The 25,876-nt window shown below is 39.8% G+C and overlaps 1 protein-coding gene across 5 annotated transcripts in view; it reads right to left on the bottom strand.

Moving 5' to 3' along the window:
- ADGRG6 (adhesion G protein-coupled receptor G6) overlaps positions 1 to 20,136 on the bottom strand; it is a 135,337-nt gene extending 115,201 nt beyond the window's left edge. For 2 of the 5 annotated variants that reach the window (XM_045865644.3, XM_045865645.3), the window contains exons 1-2: positions 19,376 to 20,133; positions 11,487 to 11,587 (exon numbers count right to left, since the gene is read on the bottom strand). In XM_045865644.3, coding sequence (XP_045721600.1) covers positions 11,487 to 11,587; positions 19,376 to 19,377 — 103 coding nt within the window. In that variant the 5' untranslated portion in view covers positions 19,378 to 20,133. Of the gene's footprint in view, positions 1 to 11,486; positions 11,588 to 18,975; positions 19,126 to 19,375 lie in introns of those variants that run through there. The other 3 variants (XM_045865643.3, XM_045865646.3, XM_064598171.1) reach the window with 3 other exon arrangements.
- Between the last annotated feature and the right edge of the window lie 5,740 nt (positions 20,137 to 25,876).

Below are 25,876 nucleotides of genomic sequence, written 5' to 3'. Positions count from 1 at the left end.
AAGAGAATATAAGCTGACAGGAAGTCAGAGGCACCTAAAGGAACAATTTGAAGAATATGAAACACTGCACGCAAAAAGGTATCTTGTAAAAGTTAAATGCAAATATACTAAATCCTAAATCATTAGTCATCCAATTTTGTGACACAATTTCATCCTAAAACAGACTTTCTATGAAGGAAGGGTTTCCTTATTCCTTTAATAGCAAACATTATTATAGCAAATATGTTCCATGTACTTTAAAAAATTCTTAAAAATAAAAAACCTTCGGAAAACATCAGACTACTCAGGAGATCTTTAGGGATTTAGAAAACCACAACATAATTGTTTACACACACACACACAGATACTTGTCAATGCATCTCCAAAACAGAATTATCTATTTTTTTAAGGGTGAGGAAGTAACAGATCCAAAGAGTAGTACACTACTCTTTCAAGACGTTCGGAAATGAGTAACAAATAAAAATGACTGCTTAAAAGAAAAAAAGTCTTGAGGGGAGGTGGGAAAATTTTGTTCTAAAAAGACAAGATATGAATATCTTTGTGAGCTAACCTGGGGACAGCATAAAGCAAGATAAATGTTTAAGATACAGGTGACGGTGAGGATAGCTGTGGAAAAGACTAACAAAGGAGAAAGAGGAGAACAGCTAAAAGAATTTTAAGACAATGATCACCTTTTTTCCATTTTCATTAAAAGTAGGCATTTTTAAAAAGAGTATAAGTGTATATTTTAATAGTGATGAGATTAGTTTGGTACTAAAAAAGGATATATTTCCACAAGAAGCTCAGTCCTTGAAGCAAGTGTAAATAAATAAACTATTCTGGTTATTGTACACATTTAGAGTGACCACTTTCTTCTTTTGGCACAAATAATTCTTGTAAAGTTTTATGAAATTTCCTCTCTCAAAGAGTTGGTCTTCCACAAAGACAGAAGTGTTGACCATTAGTTTCTAAAACTTAACAGAGCACCTATGATAACATAACTGAATATTCATGATATATATTATATAACAGATATTTATAATACATATATAACAGGTATTTATAATATCCATGGCTAAATCCTAATTTTGCTTCACAAAAATATATAAATTCCTTACCTGGGGCACTCATTCAATATTTAATTGAGGCCCTACTATTTGGCAGGCACTTGATAGGGCACAACAAAGCTAGGGAGCCATGAAATTACATAAATTAAGGACTGGACTCTATCCCGTAGGTAATGAGAATCTCCAAGGCAACTTAATCAGGGCAACGGCATGATTCCAAGTGTAGTTTAAGAGAAACACTGGATGCAGGGAGATGACTTAGGAGCTCATTTAACACACCTGGTGGAGATGAGCACCTTGGAGGTAACAGTTACAAAGATGAAGGCAACATTTCTAATATAGATTCGGCAACCCTTGGTCACAATTAAATATGGGTTTGAGCAAGAAAGAGAAGGCATCAAGGGCGCCTGGAATTCTATTAGTATCTCCAGCTTCTTGATATGTATATGGATGCTCTTCACCACTGGTGAGCAAAGTGAGGCCGCCATTTCTGGAGCAAAATGATACGATAGAGAAAAAGCATGAACTAGGCATTCAATACACGAAAAAGAGTTCTGTCATGGAGTTACCTAACTACAACCCTAGGGAAGTTCTCAACCTCTGTTCCCTTCAGCATGCTTTTCTGATTGCACAGACCCTCCTGATCGTAGCCGGGGGTGACGCATCTCCCTCCCCTCCTGGGCTGGAAGTCCTCAGCTCTGTCAGCACAACCACCCCGAGTGATATCTTTCACGGTCTGGCCTCCCACTCACTGGTCTAACTTCAGTCCTTCCTCCCTTCTGCAGAGACCCTCTATTCTGGTAACAAGAATTATTTATCCTTCCACAGTCATTTTCAAGGCATCCATGGGTTTGCCTTTGGCCCTTTCTCCCCCAACACTGCCCTTCTCAATGGTCAAATCCATTTTCCATTTTCCTGCTTTCTGTTCCCATCAGAGGGGATAACTGATGGGTAGAAACCAGTCCCATGACTGCCTCACCTTTTACAGAGAGCCATACAATCTGATTGCAGGAAAACCTCTTCAAATGGTCAGTGAGGAAGCCATACCATTTTGTAAATATTTTGTTCAGCACCCCTGATAGAAGACATAGTTGTGTTTTTTTTTTAAAGATTTTATATATTTATCTGACAGTGAGAGAGAGAGAGAATAAGCAGGTGGAGCAGCAGAGGGAGAGGGAGAAGCAGGCTCTCCGCTGATGAGGGAGCCCAATGTGGGGCTCGATCCTAGGACCCTGGGATCATGACCTGAGCCAAAGGCAGACGCTTTACCGAGTGAGCCACCCAGGCACCCCAATGACACAGTTTTAACATTACTTCCTCCATGAAAACTTATCTGAGCTCTCCTCTGCTATCCCTTGATATCACCTTTGCAATTCTATTAGACCACATATTACAGAGCTTCCTATTTGTCTCATGTCAGCCTCCTCATCAACAATGTCAAAAATGCCTAACATTAAGGACCACGATTTTGCTCTAACGTGTATCTGATACACATACGCACACATTTAAATATTATTGTGATATTATTACGACATAGCCTTCAGCTTTTAAATGCATCTAAAAGAAGCAATATTAACTCTATGTTCCTTTTATGGTATTTAAATACCATAATGTTCTCCCAAGTGTTTTACATACTTTAATAATATTGGGGGGAGGGGCAAGGCTCTAATCTTAAAACAGCTAGACTCACCCTGCTAAGGGAAATCAAAGGCACAGAAGGGCAGCTTGGAAAAGCAGTTTGATTCATTCACTACACATTTACTGAAAACCACTTTTGGGGCCACAAGATCATAGCATATTTATAAACAGACACCCCCTTCAACACAAGAAATGTTTGAAAATTCAGAGAGGACTTTCTTCTGGAGTAGTTATTAAAAGGGGCAGACCTCTCTAATATATATGTGAGAGACATGAAAGCAAGTCAGATGGTAAGTCATGGGAGTCCTAACCAAACACCAACAAAAGCATCAAAGCAACTCAACTGGAAGGAAAAAGTTCTATGTCAAATGAGCAAAGGCTCCAAGAGAAAAACCACAAACCTTATTAGTATTTCATCAGTACTTGAATAGAAATGCTGTGATCATGAGCTTCCTACAGGGAACAGATTTTCAGGTTACCATTCTCAAGAGAGATGAGATTGGCAGTCCAGGTAAAAAGTTAATACTGACCTGTGATGACCCAGCTAGTAGACAACCGGTGCCACACAATCTGATTAAGAACATTCAGGAACTGGAGGAGGCCACATTCCACAGTGCCCCAGTGTGCATACTCAGAGTTCATTCTCTCTGAAAACCTAACACCCAGGCAAAATATCTTTAAAAGTCTTGCTTCCCCCCCCCCATAGCACCATTACTGAGGCCACTGAAATCACTAGGACCAGAAAACTCTCATCCTGTGCCTTAAAATTCTCTTCAATAAAGCCAGTAATCCAGCAAAACTGTTACATATACTTAATAGGGGCCAGTATTAATGATACATACTTAAATCAAAAAGTAAAATAAAGGAAGGAAAGAACTGTGGAAATGTTTAAAAGCAGTGATTAATATTCCCATTCAGACGATTTTCTTTTTTTTCAGCTCTGTAATTTCACTTTGACAACACTCTTTAAAGTTTTGACCAGGGAAGGAAATCTAAGATCTTTTTTTTTTTTTTAAAGATTTTATTTATTTTTTAGAGAGCGAGCGAGAGAGAAACAGCATGAGAGGGGAGAGGGTCAGAGGGAGAAGCAGGCTCCCCACCGAGCCGGGAGTCCGATGTCGGACTCGATCCCAGGACCCTGGGATCATGACCTGAGCCGAAGGCAGACGCTTAACCATCTGAGCCACCCAGGCGCCCCTAAGAAGATCTTTTTGTTCGGAGATTTGTAAAGAGCATGAGCAGTGTAGCTTTGCCCTAACGAATAACAGTGATTAGTGTAATTTCATAATTAAAGAGAAGAAAAAAAATCTGATTTTTAATTGAGTTGACGCAATCTATCCCCTGAGCTCTAGTGTGAACGAACACTTTCTCGCTTTTCTTTATCTAAACCAGGAGCACCAGGCAGGAGGCAGATTATGTTGGAGAAAGACATCTTTTTTGATTCATAAGAGTTGCTGTACAAAAGAAAACTTTGTCATTTTTTTTAAAACAGTGTATCCTTTCTCAATCACAAGTTTAACATGAAGCTGATTTAGGAATGACTGTAAACCAAGACTACTGTATGTCTCTCTGAGAGGTTTTTGTTTGTTTGTTTTGTTTTGTTTGTAGTTAGAAAGGTTTATCTGAACTGGTGAGAGCCTCCACCTGTGTGCTGGCAAAAGACGTTTTCTTTTCAGGTGTCTACTGCCTTAGCGCAGAGGAAGGGAAAGGATGTTTATAATATTGTGACTTCACATTCTTTGTGGGGTGAATGTATTTTCTCATCTAACCTCCATACTTCTCTCCTTTGCTGCCATGCCCTGCAAAATATATTTACTTTTAAAATCTGGAATAAGTTTCTCTCTCTCTCTCTTTCCCTCTCTCTCTGGTTTGTTTCCATTTTGTTCTTTTCCACATTCTTGACTTACGGAATCCTATGATATTGCAGTCGTAGTAAGAATGGTGCCAAAAAGCACATATTCTACTTGCTGAAATAAAATGAAAACTCCTTAGAGAATTATTCATTTGAAAGTGGAAGAAAATGTTGTATCTGCCAAAATCTAGAGTTCCCCAGGTCTCGCCTATCAAACAGTTACCTGCCCAATCTCTAGTTCAATATAAAATTTACCTGCTACACTGAAAGGAAATGCACACAGAAGAAACTTTTGAAGTAAAACAAAACTCTGGGGCGCCTGGGTGGCTCAGTTGGTTAAGCGACTGCCTTCGGCTCAGGTCATGATCCTGGAGTCCCGGGATCGAGTCCCGCATCGGGCTCCCTGCTCGGCAGGGAGTCTGCTTCTCCCTCTGACCCTCCCCCCTCTCATGTGCTCTCTCTCATTCTCTCTCTCTCAAATAAATAAAATCTTTAAAAAAAAAATTAAAAAAAAAAAAAACTCTGTGTACCTCAAAAAACTAGCCTATACAACACACACACACATACACACACACTCTTAGTCTTTAAGTTGTAAATTGAGAAGAACTTCAAGGTCTTTAGTACAAATTCTTCTTCAACATTAAGATTCCTTCTTCATGTCCTGATTCCCAGCGATGAGGAATTTAAAGGACAGCTGGTTTTATTTCTTGGCAACCAATTACTAGGAGAGTCATCTGGTACTTAGAGCACCAACCCAATCGTCTTATCTCTGCTCTGAGAGAATTTAGAATAAGTCTGTTATCACTCCCAAATGACCACTCTTCAAATATCTGAAGGCCACTATCTTATTCCCACTGACTTCATTGCTCCAAAGTAAATGTGCCATTTCTCTAATTTTTTCTTATTCAGCAGGATTTTTACTTAAAAAAAAAAAAATTGCTACACAAAAGCAACCATGTTGTGTCTGACGAAGGCCGTGAGTCTACTGTGGCAGCCCATCCCCGCAGAGGCTTCTCATAGCACAGCAGAGACTCAGATGCCCCAGAACATTCCTCAGAGCGCTCGAGACCCATCACCAAGCACATCTGCCCTCTGCTGCTACAATCACGAGTTCTCTCTAAAGGATGACAACCGTGCCTGCAAACAGCGTGACCTGACCAGGGAGGAGCAAGGGTCTGCTGACAACCCCCTCTTCCTAAAGCTAAGTGGGGCCAGCTTCATTAGTGGCCCCGTCACACTGCTCAGTCACTTGAAATTGTCACTGTGGTGACAAGTCATTCTCTTTCCACATTTATGTGATTGACGTTTCGACCCCAATGTAGGATTTCATAGTTACCTACATCAAATTCAGACCATCTCAAAAGTACACAAAGGAAATTAACTGGGAAGATGCTTTAAAGAAATTTTTGTGTACACATTGCTGGGGTTTGTTTATTCAATCACATTGACTCCTCTCATCTCAAGTGTAGAATAACAGAAGAGTAGCTGATGGCTGCAGATAGTAATTTGGAGCATTTTGATCCTTACTGAAAAACAAACTTTGTTACTATGTAATTTTCTGTTAGTTGCTTGATCATTATTCTGGCTATTTTTTCACTTGATAAGAACAGTCTGCTGGGTCGTAGGGTAGCTCTATTTTCAACTTTTTGAGGACCCTCCATACTGTTTTCCACAGTGGCTGCACCAGCTTGCATTCCCACCAACAGTGTGTGAGGGTTCCCCTTTCTCCGCATCCTCGCCAACAATTATTGTTTCTTGTGTCTTTGATTTTAGCAATTCTGACAGGTGTTTGGTGATATCTCATTGCAGTTTTGATTTGCATTTCCTTGATGATGAGTGATTTATAGCAGCATTATTTACAATAGTCAAATTTTAGAAGCAGCCCCAGTGTCCACTGATAGATGGATAGATAAAGAAGATGTGGTATGTATACATATGATATGGTATGACATACGGTGTGCGTATCATAAGATGTGGTATGTATATGCAAACAATAGAATAATATTCAGCCATAAAAAGGAATGAAATCTTGCCATTTGTAACAACATGGATAGAGCTAGAGAGTATAATGCTAAGTGAAATAAGTCAGAGAAAGACAAATACCATATGATTTCACTCATACATGGAATTTAAGAAGCAAAACAAACGAGCAAGGAAAAAAGAGAGAGAGAGAGAGACAAGCCAATGAAAAGACTCTTAACTACTGAGAACAAACTAATGGCTACCAGAGGGGAGGCGGGTGGGGGGATGGGTGAAATGGGTGATAGGGATTAAGGAGGGCACCTGTCCTGATGAGCACTGGGTGATGTATGGAAGTGCCAAATCATTATATTGTACACTTGAAATTAATATAACACTGTAAGTTAACTAGACTGAAATTAAAAAAAAAAAAAAAAGAATAGTTGGCACAATTGGAACCTTGTTTTTTTACCTTTCAGACACATTAATACTGAAATTGCCAAAAAAAACTTGGCAGACTTGTAAAAAGATTATTTTTCTATGTATTTTTAATCAAATATAAAAATATGCATAAGGTGATATGCCTAACACATAAATATTGATTGTAATGTAATTGATGCTGTAGAATAACTGCTCATTCTTTGATCATGAGAAAAATAAACAAACAGAAAGTACAGGATTGCTTTTGCCTAATTACCTACCTGCCTTCTAGAACTGTGCTGTGCTCTGGGCTAGAAAGTACACAATTCGGGCCAGATTGTACTTTCAAAAACATTTCCCCTTTTAGCTATTGATGTATCATAGATATTAGAACAACACTGAGCTTTTAAATAATCTGCTGATATCATCTATTTTTCAGGAGAGAAGGGAGGCTCCTCCCTCAGTACTCATGACTAAGGCTATCTGTATGGAAACAGGCTCAGGGTTGCTTAGGAATTCATTGGCTCCTGGCTGTTTATTTCCCATTCTACTTGAAGTGGTAACCTTCAGTCTGCTTGAGATACCATCATTCATCTTCAGAGCCATGGAGTGTCATGCTACATAAGAAGAGGCTATTTTTTTTTAAGATTTTTTATTTATTTATTTGAGAGAGAGAGAATGAGAGACATAGAGCATGAGAGGGAGGAGGGTCAGAGGGAGAAGCAGACTCCCTGCCGAGCAGGGAGCCCGATGCGGGACTCGATCCCGGGACTCCAGGATCATGACCTGAGCCGAAGGCAGTCGCTTAACCAACTGAGCCACCCAGGCGCCCTAAAAAGAGGCTATTTTTTGAAACACCTTTAACAGATTCCTATCAAGTAAAGGAAGAGCCAAGGTAACGGTTGCATGTCTAACAGAAAATTAGAACATTCATATACTTCAAGAGTCTCCCTGGCAGTTTTTTTAATGTGGCTTTTAAAAAAAATGATCAGGTTTTCTTTTGTTTTTTCAAAATACTAAAGTAATATATGTTCATTGTAACAAGGTAAATAATTCAGAGCCGTATAAACTTCCATTGCCTTCCCCCTTCTCGTTCCAACCTATGCTCTTGAGGATGACCCATTTTAAAGCCTGATGTGTATCACTCCATGTTTTACTATGATTTTTATATAATCCTAAACACATATATACATAACACATTCTGGTTTTGTAACACAACCTATTACAGATCTGATACTGTTCGGCAATTTGCTTTTTAACTTAACATTATTATCACTGACATCTTTCAAAGCCAATATACAGTTTGACCACATTGTTTTGAATGGCTGCATAGTATTTCATTGTGTTAACATAAAATAATTTATATAGCCATTCCCCTGTTGAAGAAAAAGTAAAGTCTTTGCTGAATATTTGTTACTACAATGTTAGAGTTAACATACTATACATATTTCTGTATATACTATTTATTTCTGTAGGATAGGTACCTACATGTGGGTATCTATCAAAGATGCAAATTCTTAATTTTTAAAAAATGTTGCCTACTTACTCCCCCAAGAGACAGAGCCAACAGTATTAGTGTGTGACCTTTCCCCAACAACTTTGAGAATACTGGATATGGATATTATCAATGTTTCTAAATATTGTCAAGCTAGTGGATTTAAAATATCACATTTTATTGTTTTAATCTCCACTTCTGTGAGACTAGTTTAAATATTCAGCTGCTGTTTTGTTGTAGTCCTTATTAAAAGTTATATTCATCACTTGTCAAGGGACAACGAGCTTTTTCTACATTCCTTTTTTAAATCCTGAAGGGCACAGACCTTTATACTGTTTGCTTTGTAAATGCCCCATGAGACTACAGTTGTTAACTTGCCTACTAGAAGACTTAACCTTGCAATTCTATTATTTGAATTAAATGAAGGATGTTATCCAAATCAAACTACAGGATTCTTATTTTTAATCATCTCACCTAAGTTCAATCATAACAATCAAAAGAGGTTTTGTCAACCCTCTACCCTAGCTATCACAGCCAAATTACCAAACCATTAAAAACCAAGGAAGCAACCAAAATCTATACAGATTATCAGTAAAGGGTAACATGGTAAGAGGGCAGCTAAGGGGCACCTTTGAATTAGGAGACGGGAAGGCTTATCTGAGGTGGTAATAATTAAGAGCACAGTGTCAAGAAAGAACCAGGTGTGTGCAGCTTAAGAAGAAGAGGGAATAAGGAGGCATGGTCAAGAAACAGATGGGCCAACCGATCTAGGAAATAGTAAGGTGGGAGAGAACAGCAGGATATAGTAGGATGGATTGTACAGATAGAAAGTGAAGTTGATTTGGGGATAGGAGGTAGGAGTCAAGAGTCTTGCTCCCACCTGTGAAGTATGAGGCCCATTACATATCCAAGTATGGATGAGGATAAGCAACTCCAGACGTGACTCCAGAGTCAAGGAAGGGGCCAGGGCTGACAATACAGATTTAGGAGACACTGGCATCAAGATGCCACTGAAAGCCACTGGACTCCGTAAGATCACACAGAGGTCATCCAGAGAAGTGAAAACATCAGAGAGTGCATACACTGAGATACAACATCACAGTTAAGCACCAAATGTTCTTCAAAAATACAGTTAATCAAAATTACACTATGTTGTAAAGGCAGGACTTTGAACATTAGATATGTCTGAAGTTTTGATATGCATTATTTTAGGGAATCTTATACCGAGTTGTAAGGCAAAAATTTTATATTAAAATACCAATAATAATCCCCAAAGCATTTTTTTGAGTTTAGATACTCATGGGTGAAGTGGCAGCATTCTGAGTGAATCATGATTACAGATACATAGATACAAAGTGTTCTGGGTTCATGTGTAAACACAGATTACTATCTGTCAGAAAGCCTTACATGATGCACATAAAGTACTGGGTAATGGAAGGAATTTTTTTTAAAAGATTTCTTATGTGAGACAGTAACTTAAAAACAAACTTAAGGACTTTGATTCCCATGACTTTGAGAATGAGTCCCCTCCTTAAATTCTGCAACCTAGGTGCTTCCCTGGCCCCACCCTAGTCCTAGCCAGCTGACTCCTTTTGATTAGTCTGAGAACATGTGTTTCATTTCATTGATTCAAGTGATTAAATAATGAACGTGCATATGTCAATTAAAATATTAACATCAAAAATAAGAAGTCTCAACTTAAGGTCTGAAAAAGCCTTGAAAATTGACAAAGGCCATGACCTAACAAAAACGAAAGTAAATAGACCTCAACTAAAATTTTAATCTCATAATTTATTTTACATCATGTAATTGGTTCTTTGAGGGTCACTTTTCAAAGTTAAGAAAAAATCCAATACTGTAACCAAGTAAGTCCAATGTATATTGAATTTTCAGTTCTCTTCACAAGTTTCTTTCCTCTTTTGGCAATGAAAGTAAGAGAAAGAGTGGCTTTATCATGAAATTGAAACAAATACACAAAAAAACTTCAAAGATCAGTTTTGTTTTGAAGCCATTAAGCAAGTGCCAGGAATTCTCCAAGTTAATAGCTGAAACTCTTAAAATACCTGCTGGCTTGGAAAATCATATTTATATAGTAAATAGGAGTTGAATTTCTTAATCTATGAATAAACAATTTTAGCAGATAATCTATTTTCATGATTCATTAAATGTATTATTTTTAACATACAGATATATTATAAATATGGAATGCAGAATATCTTGATTAAACCCAAAGTAATAAATACATAAGACTACATGAGTAACGATTTTATTCTAAAAACAAATATAGTATACTGAATGAATACAGCAATTTAAAAAAAAAAGAGTAAAACAAAACGGACTTAAGAGAAATGCAGTTTGCTCAGGCACAAAATCAGATAATGGAGAAACAGTTTACTTTCAAATATCATTCACATTCCTCAGGTTGATTGGCTCATTCATATCATTAACTGTTTATAGAAAATTTAGCTTGCAACAACAGCTAAAAGGATCTGGTTTCAAAGTTCAGAAAAAAATTGTAATTACAAAGATTTGATATTTTTATTCCAAAAATGCTATAATTAAAATTAAATTTTTCATGTCATTTTAATCCAACTAAATAAATTTCATGGTCTAAAAACTTAATTTCAAATTTCCTGTCTCATACTGCAACATGGTAAGAAAATCAGGATAAATACACACAACGAAGTCTATACCTTCCGTAAATAACTATATGAAAACTTGAAAAGAGAATCGAGTACTGTATATTTATTCAATAGCCGAAGAAAGAGCTAGCACATTTTTAATGTCAGATACGTAGCTATCTCATCATTCAATATGGGCTAGATAAATAAATAAAACTAACAGAAATGCAGCAAAGATTAAAGAAATACACTCATTAGAAAACAGAACAATGATCAAAGTAAGAGTATTCACATAGAAGTCAGAGAGGCCATGGACAGTAAAAGCCTATAAGGACAATAACAGAAAAAGAAAAAGACAAGTAATAAAGTTGACTTAAATCAGTTAGCACAGTTATACTAAAGACAACGTGATAATTATTAAATTCAGGGTTTAAAAGACAAAGAGTCTTACTTACCTGAAAGAGGAACATACACAATACATAAAGCAAGTAAGAACAAAAGAGAACTTGGCTTCCATTTCCAATGACAGTTCCACATTTGATCTGAGTGAAACATCCTGCAATGGAAGAAAGCAACCATCAGGACACTCAGTATTCAGTAAGGTATTAGGACAATCATAGTCCAAGTGTAGGTTTTCAGCAGAGATTGGAAAATAGAAATCGTTTTCAATCTTGCTTCCAAATAAAGAAGGAACTTTAACGATGATAAACCAAATCAGCTCTTTTAGGCTAATGAGGCAAAAGAAAAAAAATCCATGCATGTCATTTGCCATTTGGTGGCACCTTCCTTATCAGAGAATATACATAACAGGTGATTTCCCAATGAAGATGGGGAAACATTCAGATAATTCAAGTTCATTTATTAAAAAATAAAGCAATTTCAGTTTCAACCTTCAGCATCACCAGTCACATGACCATCTGGGTGGCAAGAGGATTTTATACCAACCTCTCCTATAATCTTCCAAAATTTATTTTTTTTAAAGAATTTTATTTATTTAAGAGAGAGAGAATGAGAAAGAGAGCATGGGGGGGGTCAGAAGGAGAAGCAGACTCCCCACCGAGTCCTATGTGGGACTCGATCCCAGGACTCCAGGATCATGACCTGGGCCAAAGGCAGTCACTTAACCAACTGAGCCACCCAAGCACCTGATAATCTTCCAAAAATTTAGACTTTAAGGAAATGTTGTCATTTTATAACATCTGCTGCTTTACAAATGGAAATATTTAAAATAAAAATAAATTGTCCAATTGTCTTCTTTCCCCTAAAACAAAGCAATGAAGCACTAACATTCAAAAAGAATAACTTCTTTATATATAACAATAGCTATCAATGTTTTTGAATGACTAGCAAACACCACGTATTATAGAACTAGTAAATGACATTAGAGGGAGGGTCGATGCTTTGAAAATTCTCAATTATTTGTCTATACAGTGGTCTCATCTTTAAACTCAAAATTGTACCTAATAATAATTTAGACAGGAACATCCATATTATCTTGGCATCCAACAGTGGTATGATACCTTGCATTGACTCAACCCCATCACAAGAGGTAAGCCTGTGAATGGGGCAGCAAGTATAAATGTCAGTCACCGTAAGGGCCATAAATGGATTGGTGAGCATGAGAGCCATCAGGCAGGAAGATGGTTAAGTAGCAATAAGAAATCTCCAGATCTTAAAATCTCCAAAGGGAGTTACCATGGTTCCAGGTGATAATTGAGAGTCTTTTTATTTCTAAAAAGAGAAACAACCAATGAGATACTGTAGGATCACAGTAATACCTTCTGTGTAATGCCTGAAGGTTGCTTATCTGGAATAAATATGTAATACCAAACACAAAACCAGAAAAGTAGGAGAGGGAATACTCAAGTCAGCAAAAATAGACATCAAATGATTCCTCCACTTGCCTCAAGCCTTCATTTCCAATCCATCCTTTACTGTTAGAGACCACCTAAGCAGCAAAGAGAACAAGCTCTAGAGTCAGACAGACCAAGGTTTGCTACTTGTAAGCTATGCAACCCTTGGGAAATTTACTTGACTACCCTGCACCTCCTATTTCTCACCTGTAAAATAGAAATGGCAGTAGAACCTAAACCACAGAGTTGCTGGATGACTAAATCAGATCATGTCTTTTAAGGACAGTGCCTGACACTCAGCACTCAACAAACATTAGCTATTATTATTGCTACTACCATCCCGGGCATTCTAATAGAAGTATGGTTATTCTGTCCATACTAAAATCAAAAGAAAAGGCTTAAACAAGAACAGACAATAGGATGTCATAAACCAACACCAGTCAATTGACTTTGTGACTACTTCTGGATCACCTGGGAACAGAAATGGAATGGATTATTCATGTCTGCCATGAATACAGAAATTTTGAGTAATGTCTGATATCCATGCCATGTTTTTATATTCATCCAACTAGAAGTTCTAGCATCACACAGATCCTAATGGAAATTCTAAAGTAAGCAAAGCTTAAGATCTGAAGAGTAATTTTCTGTATGGAGGGCATGTTTTAAAATACATCCATCCAAAACAGTTGAAATTTAAAGCAACGTTACTACTTATGAGAAGCAATATGCCACAGTACATCATCATCATAATATAATAATAATGGATGTGAAGTCTGGAATAGCAGAATTACAACCTGGTGCCTCTATTTACTGTGTGACTTTAAAGGCAAGTCCTTAAAACGTTGGACTATTTCCTCTTCTGTAAATAGGATATCATCCATCAAAAAGATAAGAGATAATATTGCATGGCACTTGGTAAGGGCTTTAAAAATGGTAGACCATAGGGGCACCTGGGTGGTTCAGTTGGTTAAGCATCTGCTTTTGGCTCAGATCATGATCCCAGGGTCTGGGATGGAGCCCCACATCAGGCTCTCTGCTCAGATGGGAGCCTGCTTCTTCCTCTCCCTCGGCTCCTCCCCCTGCTCGTGCTCTCACTCTCTCTCTCAAATAAATAAATAAAATCTTAAAAAAAAAAAAAAAAGAAAGGGTAGACGATAGACTTCTGTTACATGGAAAGTTCACTCATTTGGAAGAATGGGTCCATTTCCCACTGATGTTGGATGAATGAGGTGTTTCCAATTCATGCCATGGATGAATGAGTATGCTTCTAAAAAAAAAAAAAACACACACAATTATGTATTCAAAGAAGTTTAGAGCTGGGAAGACCAAAGATGAAGTCTAACCTTATATTACAGAGGAGGAAGCTGAGGACCAGGGAAATAAAGGAGCAGAGCCATCAAGACTGGCTGCCTGTTGTACCATTAACAGTCAGGAGTGTCAGCCCAAGAGAACTCCCAGCTTCTCAATCTTTGTGGCATGTGACAGTTTTCCTTTATCTATATGTAAATAATGGTCCCCTCTTAGATTTATGTGCTCCCTCAACAATCCTCAAGGAGTCATGTTTGTTAGCTTGGCAACATTCAATTCTATTTATTTCATCACGCAACTTTCTTTTGCTACAACAGGTTCTGACAGTTAGGGATTCCAGACTCAATCCTGAAGCTGTTTTACAAAAGCTGCCTGCAATCCTTTCAGACAAGAGCTACAAATGATGATCCAGTGCTTTGTGCATTCGAGATCTCAAGACTCCATCACTTCGTATTGAAAAGGAACCCAGGACAGGGCAAGCACTTGGAACCAAACTTAAACCCCATGACAAGTCAACTTTCATCCAGTTGACTGTTTACTGAAGAACAGAAACAAATAAATTAAGAATAGAACAGAGGAAGGAAAGCACTGTGTGTCTTCTCAGGGGATCACTTAGCAAAGACACATCCCTGAGATTCAAACAACTTTCTCACAAGAACGGAAAATCCTGAACAGGGTTACTAAGGTTCTAAATGGGAACCATAAAAAACATAATGCAATCTTCTATCACTTAAGTTGTAGCCTCAAAGTTCTGAAGAGAGCAAGAACTTTTTTTTTTTTAAGTAAAAGAGTCTTACATAGACTTCTATCGCCTGAACAGAATCTAAAAATTATGCAATAAAACCAATCACTGCACAGGCAAAATGTTACAAAGCTAAACTACTTGCCCAAGATCACGTAATCCGTGGTGGCAGTGGCGAAACACCCACTGGGTCACCTGGCTTCCAAGTCACCTGCCTCTAACTGCAAACTTGCTCCCCTTTTCAAATGGCATAGTCTACAAAATACAATATGCTTGAGTCCTATTTCAGGAACTCTAGAACTTAACCGTTCTACAGGAATTTTTTAACACCAGAATGACCCCTTGTAAATGCAACCGAATCCAAACACATCACTAAAATAATCTGTAATCTAGAAAACCTACCATCTTGCACCTCTTTAGTCCTGCAGGATCCCTTAAAAGTCAAATTTAAAGAGAAATTAGAGAAGACATTTTGAAATCAGTGGAGAAATTGACATGGCACTAATTCTTTTACCCGCAATGGTCAGAATTACATTCCCTCCCCATCTCCCAACTGTATTTCTATGTCAAATCTTATCACAAAGGGGCATGAGGAGTAGCACAGAGTACCTTAATTCTTCTAGAGTGAAAAGAATGTAATTTGGTTTATTCAAGTCTGCTCATAATTGTATTTCTCCTTTTGGTTAAAGATCATGATCCGAGCCAAAGCAATGAATAAAAAGAGAAAGTGCTATTCTATTACTCAATTCAAGTTCTTTTATTAAGTTGGGTTCGCCCCCACTTCAAATAGGTAGAAGAATTTATTCTTCAAATCTGCACACATCTTGACCCTTATTTGAGCAGAAACATCCCTTGTACCATGACTTGTACCACAATTGAAGTTAAAAGGCAACCCCGAGAAACACATTTGAAAAAGAGTACTGTATCAATATCCTGGTTGTGGTATTGTGCTTCAGGTTTGCAAAATGTTACCACTGGGAGAAACTGGGCAAAGGGTGCATTGGATCTCTACTATTTCTTCCAACTGCATGTCAACCTATAAACTTCTCAATAAAATTTTCAATTAAAAAAGTAAAGCCTGAAACCCTGATGTATATAACTTAACGTTCAGGTGATTCAGGAAAAATACTGTGTGTGTGCATATACAGAGAGTAGTGGGTGGAGGGGAGAAGGATGGAAAATAACAGAAATGGGGTAAACATTTACATTAAGTGATTCCGCATAAAGGATAAACAGGTGTTCTTTGTATTAGTCTTTTTTTTTTAAAAGATTTTATTTATTTATTTGAGGGAGAGAATGAGATAGAGAGAGAGCATGAGAGGGGGGAGGGTCAGAAGGAGAAGCAGACTCCCTGCTGAGCAGGGAGCCTGATGCGGGACTCGATCCCGGGGGAATCCAGGATCATGACCAGAGCTGAAGGCAGTCGCTTAACCAACTGAGCCACCCAGGCGCCCTCTTTGTATTAGTCTTGCAACTTTTCTGTAGGTTTAAAATTATTTCTAAATAAATTTCAACACAGCCATCCACATTTACACTGAAGTGTATCAATGTTTACGTCATGATACTCCCATCACTATTACTGTTTCATCATCACCAGTTTGATAGAAGTAGCATCTCATTTGGATTTCCTTTATTTGGATTGGCGTGTTCAAGTCAGTTTTGTAGTCTCCTATTATAATAGAAATATTTTTCTTACTGATTTGTGAATTCTTTTTACCAATCCTATATGAAATATGTTCAGCCTTTGTCATATTTGCTACAAATGTTTTAAACACAGTAATCTTGAAGTTTTCCTTAGGGCATTCCAAATAATTCCATCCTGAGTAATGCTTATAAGGGAAAGTAAGATGATACTCAGGTAGCCACGTTCAAGTTTTATTGGCATTTTTAGTTACCACTGAAAAGTCCTTTAAATATTATCACCCCAGTCACCCAGGATGCATCTTAATGCCATCCAATGTAGATAATATAATAATGGCATCCAATCAGAAACAAATGGAAAGATATGGGGGGTTTTTTGCCTAAGCATGCCACACACATCGAACAAAGTCTTACTCTATTTAGTCTAAAGTCTAAATTGTCTCTAGAAACTTTTAATCATCCCATCAGAAATGTAAACTCTGTAAGAGATGGGCAGTTAGAAAAATGGTCAAGTTTAAGGAAGTGGTTGTCAGTTTATTTTTAATGTATAAACTGATTCTCTTTCAAATCATTATTTCCAGAAATCAGACTGACGTGTCCAGTTAGGCAGTAAAACTACAAGCTTCTAATATTTCCCATAAGCCAAGAGACAATAGCCTCATTCACCATTCACACTGGAAAAGCACAATGTCATGTAATTTATATAAGCCATAAATGGAACGAACAGGAGCTTCATGAAGTTTGAGACCAGTTAACACAAGTCTTGCTAAATCTATTAAATTTCTTAGGATATGAAAAATATGTAGTCACTACAACTCCAAATATATTTATAAAATCTGTAATTTTATAACCTGAATGTCACAATATATTCTTCACAAAGAGTAGGCAGAAAATATCTTAGTTTGTGAGCTTGAACATATTAAAATTAAAACTTAAAAGATAATAGAGTTTGTGTTCCCCATTTTAACATTTTTCAACAAGATAGTAAGAATATTTACTTCGGAAAGGTTGGTATTATTTCCATATTTTCTAACACACTAATATCTAAAAAGAATCTGATCATCTTAAGCTATTCCGTTATGAGTTATAAACAGCAAAATGGAGAAAGAAACAGTTATAATCTGACAAGAAATGGAAAAACTTTCAGTCAAAAAAGCTCAATAAAACTCAAATCAGGGTACTAAACTCTGTATTTTATGTGATTAAATATTCATATTTTTACTCTATATGACAAAAAAAGTTTTAGTCATACGCAATTCAAATGGGCTATATAACTTAACTGCATAATGAGGAATTCTGTACATTACCTGTTGATCAGTTTCACGTTTTATTTTAAAAATTGGTATTCACACTTTTTTTCATTTTCCATGAGATCTAAATTACCTAAGAAAGCTGAAAGGAAGCTACACAAATACCTGCTGTTAAAAACCTTATATATTTTTAGGAAAAACTGAAGTTTAAAACAAATTCACATTCATTCAAAATGTGTCGCCTGTATATGAGAACCAGTCTTATGTGGGACTGTTGGCTGGATCCCAAGATAAATTACTTTAGGTTATACCTTGCTGATTCCACTGGCATAAATGAAACCTTAAAAGTCACAGGTGTGGAATTACTTCACATGCAGTTTTAATAAAAATAGTAGTTGTTTTCTAATTATACTGCTCACTACCAGGAACAGAGGGGTAGAGTGCTAGGCTTGTGGGCACTACTCTTTTCCTGTTTTAAAACTGTGTGCTGAGTGGGGAGAGGAGGAGAAGCTGCAAGAAAGGGAAAGACAGGGCCTGAGGCTCATGTCTTTTCCCAGGTATTAAGCTGAAAGAGGAAATTTTAATGGAAATACTTAAGGATCCAGTAGCTGGGGAAGGGAGGGTGACTATCAATTTCTAGAAACACTTGTATATTAGTGGAAGGGAGTAAAATCTCTGTCAGGGTATCTGCTCAAGATTAGTAAAACATCAGAGGGAAAATTACATATTACAAGAAAAAGCCACGGCCGAATTGGCCACAAAAATAGGCCCTTTTTAGAGCAATCTTCCTTTTTGCATTCTGGAAGGCTCAGGCCCTGCTGGGTGGCCCTTTCGCGGGGTCGCTCTGAGGAACCTCACCACTTCGATGGTAACTCCGTAAAATCAAAACCTTTTACGTTTCTCTGACCATTCATAGCTCTATGTCCCCTACTTCTAATTCAAGGCAAATCGCCTCCTAGGTCTCATCCCGTGAAATGGCATATTCCTTCATTACTTTTTAATCTACAAAATACAACCAAGAAACTTTTCTGCGCGTTTTGTTTTTTTTTTTTTAAAAAAAAACAATTCAAATAACCCAAAGATCCAAGGATAACTTCTACAGTCAAGGGTGATAATGTGTAAAGTCAACATTTTCTCGGTATACCAGTACCTTTCCAAGCCCTCAGGTGTTGATCCAGGATCCCTCTTTCTTGGCAGGGCAAGGCCCCTGAATAGAGGAGCCTCGCCTGTTACTCCTTGTTTAATTTGACTCGAAAACACGTTTTCCCCATTCTTGTAGCCCTGCCCTTTTTATTATGCTTTACACCGCCCAAATGTGAGGTTTACCTCTTCCTGGGAAAAAAAAAAAAAAAAAAAGCAAGCCGCACACACAGGTCACAGCTCTGCCTGGCAATACCAGCTCACTCCTCAGCGCCTCAGGAGTCCAACTGAAGACAAACCGGTTTATTCTGTCAAAGTAGTCCTTACAGAACCATTTAGTTGAGGTGGGCTGGGAGGGGTAGATACAGGTAAAGGTGTGACGGAATTCTCAGCTGAAAGGTGAGACTTACATGTTGGCATCACTGCGCTGAGGTCCCCAGGGGCCGCACGGTCACGGTCCACAGTCCTTCCCTGGTTCTGCTGCTCCGAGTTCCCCAATGGAGACCCGGGGCGCACGAGCCGAGCGCGGCGCCGGACCCTCCTTCACGCTCTTTCTGGAGAGTTCATCGGGGTTTCCCGGCAGTCACTCCACGCCCGCGCTCGGGGCGGCGCGTTCAAGTGCGGGTCTTCGCGGTAGGGGGAGGGCGGGCGGCAGGTTCCCCCTTACAGACAAGTTAAAGGTAGGGCGCGAAGGTGAGGACGGCTGGGTCCGCCTCTGAGCCGGTGCTGGGTGCTCGAGGTGATCTGGGCCGGGCGGGGGTGGAGGGGTCTGACCCGGCAAGCCCTCGCCCCCGCCCGCGGGAGGCGGCACGTGGTCACCCCTTTGTGGCTCTCGTTGCCCCCGCCCCGCCCGCCGGCTCCCAGCGCCCGTCCCCTCGGCCCGAGCTGGGGCTCAGGTGCGGCGGCCCCGGCGGTGCGCGGCGTCTGGCCGGGCCTCACGCGGCCTTGGGGCGGCCCCAGTCTCGACGCTCCGCTGCGGGGGCCGTCCCCGAAGCGCGGCGGCCCCACCCAGGATGGCCTGCCCCGGGGCAGAAAGGGAGAAGTCAGACTGCGAGGCGGGAGAGGCGCTCCCCCAACGCGCAGCCGGGTCGGGATGAGCGATTGGCGCTGGGCCGCGCTAGGCTCCCAGCGGGGGAGGGGACGGGGCGGACCCGAGGTCCCCAGAAAGCCGTGAGCCCTGAATTCGGGAGTCTTCTCCGCGCAAGGAAGGAGAAGCTCGGAATGCGGGCGGCGATGTGGGCACCTCCTCCCCGTCTGCTGGGATTCCGCGCTCTCGCCCACCCACCCACCCAGGACCCCGCACGGGACCCCTCCACCAAGCTCCTGGGCCGCCGCCTTGCTTTACTTTTCTTGTTCTTTTCTGTCCCTTTGCCTTCCCTGCTCTCTTCCTTTTCTTCTGTTTTCTTTCACCTCTCTCCTCTCTTTTTTCTTTCTTCGCTCTCTTGTTCTTTTTCCTTCTAAAAATCGGAGTGGAGGGAGAGTCCGTGTGTTTTCCGGTACCATCACCTCATCTCGTGGTCTCTGCGGGGAAAGGGGAAGGTCTCCCACCACACCCTCCTCCACCTAGGATGAAGACCAGACGTAAGAGGAGGCTGAGAAGGCAACAGTTCCAGTGTAACTATTCCCACCACCGCACCCACACAGATACACCCACTACCTGCTCCCCCTGATTTGCTGACACCTATAGTTCCATAAATAGTCATCATTTTGGCTTAGAATTTTGTCTTCTTCATTACATGCCTTTAAATACCCACCAAGGAGTGGTAATACGTAAAACCTTTGCCACTGCCTTTAGTTTGAGTTGTTCAAATCCCTTCGGGAAAGAAGTGTTTGAAGGGGGAGTGGGTGCTGTGATATGAGGTGGAAACAGACGGGGGGGGGGGGTCTGACAGTGGGTGCAGACGGATTCAGTGAAAGCAAAACCTGGCAGGACTAGTGGCAAAATGCTTGGTCCACAGTTTTGACTTATACCGTCCTGCTAGAACCCTCTCTACTGCTTCACTAGGACTTAGAGATGGGACTAAATTGCACTTTCTTTTAAAATCACCATTAAAAAAAAAAAAAAGGAAGGGATATTAACGGGGCTGGGAAAATGTTCACATAACATTTCATTCAGCAATATTGATTTGCAAATACAAATCCAGTTACTCATTGGGGAAAGTGCACTGCCTGGACTCCAAGGCTCCTACAAGTAGCTGGCAGGCAAAAAGATCTGGAAGCACCTTCTCAGTGATGAGAAGAGAAAAAAAAAGGACTCACACTTGGAAAGTAGCTCCCTTCCCTTTGTGAACTGCCAGAGTTAATGCTCCTGAAATGCTGGAGGCAAATCTTCCGGTGACAGAGCTGGATTACACATCCCGAGCGAGAACAGCCCAGCTTGAACTGTGAGCATGCACACGCATACATGAACAGGCCACACAAAGAAGTGCCAAAGAAATTTATATAACGTTGATGGGCTAGTGATAGAAAATTGTTGGGGTGGAAAAAAAGTAGAGCAGGACTTGAGCACAGACAGCTACTGGCAGAAAGGAAGCTGGAACACTGCCACCAAATTCAGAGGCCTGAAAGTCCAGGGTGTGCTCTTCTAGTGACTTTTATCAGCGTTTATTTTGATGAATAAACAGTATAATTAATAGAGACATTGAATTTAGCACTTAAGGGAAACTGAAGTTTCTCCTTCCAGGGCTCTCTTATTACAGAATGGGAAATGAGACCCAGAGATGTGAGGTCTGCACTAACTAGCTGGAAGTGGCCAGGGGCTAGGATCCAGTTCTTACAATTCAAATCAGTCTCTATGACACCAGACTGTCCTAGGAAAATTTAAGTGCCACTCACAGAATTTTCTTTAGAGCAACAATATTTATTATTTCACGGTTTTCAGGTGCAGTAATCTGAGGGCAACTTAGCCCGGTGTCTCACAAGACTGGCTAAGGCTGCAGTCTCATCTGAAGGCATGACCAAGGAGTGAGCTGCTTCCAAGCCCATGTGTGTAGTTGTTCCTCTCGGAATTTTAAAGCTAGGGAACATAAGGGCAAACAATGAAATATAACTGTTTTAGGGCTCTTCAGAGAAACAGAACGAACAGGATGTATATATACATATAAAGACAGATTTAAGGAATTGGCCCATGTGGTTGTGGGGGTACAAGTTCAAAATCTGCAGGGTAGGCCCGCAGGCTGGAGACTCAGGGAAGAGTTAAAGTCCAAGTCCAAAGGCAGTCTGCTGGCAGAATTCCTTCTTGATGGCAGGAGGTGAGTTTTTGTTCTATGAAGACCTTCCACTGATTGGATGAGGCCCACCTACCTTACGGAGAGGAATGTGCTTTACTCAATGTCCACTGATCTAAATGTTAATCTCGTTTAAAAAACATCTTCAATTAGGGGCTCCTGGGTGGCTCAGTCATTAAGCGTCTGCCTTTGGCTCAGGTCATGATCTCAGGGTCCTGGGATTGAGCCCCTCATCGGGCTCCCTGCTCGGCAGGAAGCCTGCTTCTCTCTCTCCCACTCCCCCTGCTTGTGTTCCCTTTCTTGCTGTCTCTCTCTCTGTCAAAGAAATAAAGAAATAAATCTTAAAAAAAAAAAAATCTTCACAGAAACATCCAGAATAATGTTTGACCAAATATCTGGATGCTATGGCCCAGCCATGTGGACATATAAAATTAACTATCATAGAAACTGAAGCAAATGTACATATGCCTAGAAGATAGGAGTAGTATATTTACATGTGCCATTATATGTTAAAATGTTCATAAATGTATAATTTCTATATGATTACATGAATCATAGTAAAATATTTCTTGAGACAGGGCCCATCGTTCATCAGCACATTAGTAAAATCTGTGTATTTTGATATTTCTGTCCTTGAACTGAGGATTTGTTCTTTTCTTTGAAAGAGCTTATTAGGGGGGCGCCTAGGTGGCTCAGTTGGTTAAGTATCTGCCTTCGGCTCAGGTCAGGATCTCAGGGTCTGGGGATCAAACCCCGCATAGGGCGGGCTCCCTGCTCTGCGGGGAGTCTGCTTCTCCCTCTCCCTCTGACCCTCCTCCCTGCTTGTGCATGCGTTCTCTCTCTCTGTGTCTCAAATAAGTAAAATCTTTAAAAAAATAAGAAAGAGCATGTTAGGGAAAGGGAGAATGAACAGGAAAGTACATGATCTTTTAATGCAACAACCTAAGTTCAAAACTTGTTCCTGTAATTTACCAGCACTATGAACTCTGGCAGTTTACTATGTAAACTATAAACCTGATTTGTAATAATACTTATAATGTTTAACTCATGGGGTCATTAGGCAGCTTCAGTAAGATAACGAGACAGAGTACCCAGCATATTTCCTGGAATTTGGTAATATCAGTTGCCTCTGCCTGCCTCAGGCATCATCCTAAAACTGAAAGTGCCAGGACCACATTCCTTTGCACACAGGAATCCTCTGACAACATTCCAGACAAAATGAATATTGAACATCTGTTTGAATCCTTAGCATTGATGAACACTCAACTATGAGAAACTTCCTCTTTCTGTTGATTGAATCAAACATTCATGCCATCAACTTCCATTCAGAACAAGGACATTCTATCTTCCACAAAAAGCCTTTCAAATATCTGAAGACAGCTAGCATCTCTCTCTACTCAGCTTTTCCTTATTCAGTTTCTACAGCCGTGGTTATTTTACCCATTCAGTGCCTGGCTCCTCATTACACATGGGATTTACCCTTTCCTATGGAAACCAGAGTCAATATCAGCTCTCTTGACAATCTACTCAAAGTGGATACCACAGCCCCTGGTAACAGTGAGATCCTTACCTTTCCTGCACTGGATATTACCCTTGTGTAAATAAAAGTTAATATTGACCTTTAAGCACCCACATAAAATATTTGTAGTAGGAATAGGAGTACCTATTATTATATTGATCTTCTACTACGTGGCAGGGAGTGTTAATTTTATGCTATAAGCTAGTTGTTCAAGATATGTATCTTAATTTATAAATAATTCAACCCAGTTTCTGTTTTAATCTCTCATTCTGCCTTAATCAATTCAATTCCTCTCCCTTTCACCAGGCTAGTTGCTTTCTTCAGCAGGAAAGGTAGAAAAACAGGGTCCTTGATTTATCTGTGTCAGCAGACATCAACCTCTCCGGTCCCTGGTCATCAGTCCACACAGGTTGTCAATCTTGTCAATGAGGCCCCTCCAGGTTTGTGACTCTCTTTTGACTTCCTGATGGACCCTGACTGTCCATCAGCCTAGTCTCTCCAAGCAGTCCTTCCCATTCTAGGCACTTGGCCCCTCTCTGGAATCTTATAGAGATGGGAGAGGCAGCATGTAGGAAACCACTCAGCTCTCTGCTCTAATACACCCACAATCTCTCTTACTTCCCCTTCCTACCTGAGAAGGGAGATAGCTTCTCTTTCTCTGCTGTGTCTCAACATTTCATCTGTATCCTCTCAGTTCTCTTGGTGTGATGCTTTAGCGTATGAAAAACAAATCCAGACATCCTAAATCCTTTCTGTTTTTTCTTCTCTGCCTCATTATTTCCAGAAGCTGTGAGCATACATCAGCTTGAAGCTTGAACAGAGAGAAGGGGAGATAAATAAAGGGAAAAAGGAAAACACAAAGTTAATCTCACAAAAATATCATGCCTCCACAAATTCAAATATTTTGCAAATGATTATTCTTCCTTCCTATTTAAAGATAGGAGATTAGGGGCTCCTGGATGGCTCAGATGGTTAAGCGTCTGCCTTCGGCTCAGGTCGTGATCCCAGGGTCCTGGGATCGAGCCCCACGTCTGGCTCCTGGCTTGGCGGGGAGCCTGCTTCTGCCTCTCCCCCTGCTTGTGCTCTCTCTCTCTCTGTATCTCTCTGTCTCAAATGAATACATAAAATATTTAAAAATAAATAAAGATAGGAAATTAAAGTTCAAAGTGCTTAAGCAACTTACCCAAGATCACACAGCAAGCAAGGAAAAGCTGAGCCCACGCCAGTCTGAGTGATTTCCAATATTGTGCTTTTCCCACATGGCCTCTCCTCGCTGTTGGCCCCACTTATCTTTTCACATACGGTGTCACCAGGTCAGACAGCCCATCCTGCCCTCATGCAATAATCAGAATCCATGTCAGGGAGCCTAATACATTTTATCTTGTTGCATTCAATCCAGTGCATCAGTTTGAAATTTGATTCCTTTATTAATCTTGTTAATAATCTTTTCCAAGTTTTTGTTACATGAAAATTTAATAATTATATTTCCTATATTTGAATCATAAATGACAATACTGACCCAAGCAAAGCCCTGTGAGGGACCCGCTACCTAATACTGATCTACTAATAATCAATGTTGGAAGACACACATTTTCAACCTGTTCTTATCTGACTTGCTTTACTCTTATACCATCTATTTTCCCCAGCTGGGGCCCCCAGATGATCACAGGGCACTATATACATCAGGAAATTCATAGAGCTTTTATACTCTCCTGATCTGCTTACCAATCTAGATGTTCTAGTTTTCATCCGTGAGCGTGAGTTTGAGGATAGGACTTGTTCTTGGTGAGCTCTTACTGGCTCTTAGTAATACCTCCTTCTGTTCAAGTGCTCAAAAGTTATCTTTTGTATAACCCAGCCTTGACAATGTCTAGGAGAAACATCAAGTTCATTAGATTCTACTTCCCACAAATCCTTTTTTCCTATGATAAAATCAAAACAAATTAGTTATTTTAAAGCTGACATGACATGCATTGTGAGTCTGATTCTCATAGTCTTTGGTGACTAATGTAGGCTGCTGTGACTAATGCACTGGCAGCTAGTTCTGTAGTCTTCCACTGATAATAAAAATATTAATATTGACAGCAATTACCACCATTAGAGCTGCCCATGCACCTGACACCCTATTGAGATAATTACATGCATTAATTCCTTTACTCTTCACA

This window comes from Mirounga angustirostris, unplaced genomic scaffold (genome assembly GCF_029215605.1).
Source record: "Mirounga angustirostris isolate CCGP_5_RB_7025 unplaced genomic scaffold, mMirAng1.0.hap1 SCAF_8, whole genome shotgun sequence".
Lineage (NCBI taxonomy): Eukaryota > Metazoa > Chordata > Mammalia > Carnivora > Phocidae > Mirounga > Mirounga angustirostris.
This window is presented reverse-complemented; position numbering and strand designations above follow the sequence as displayed.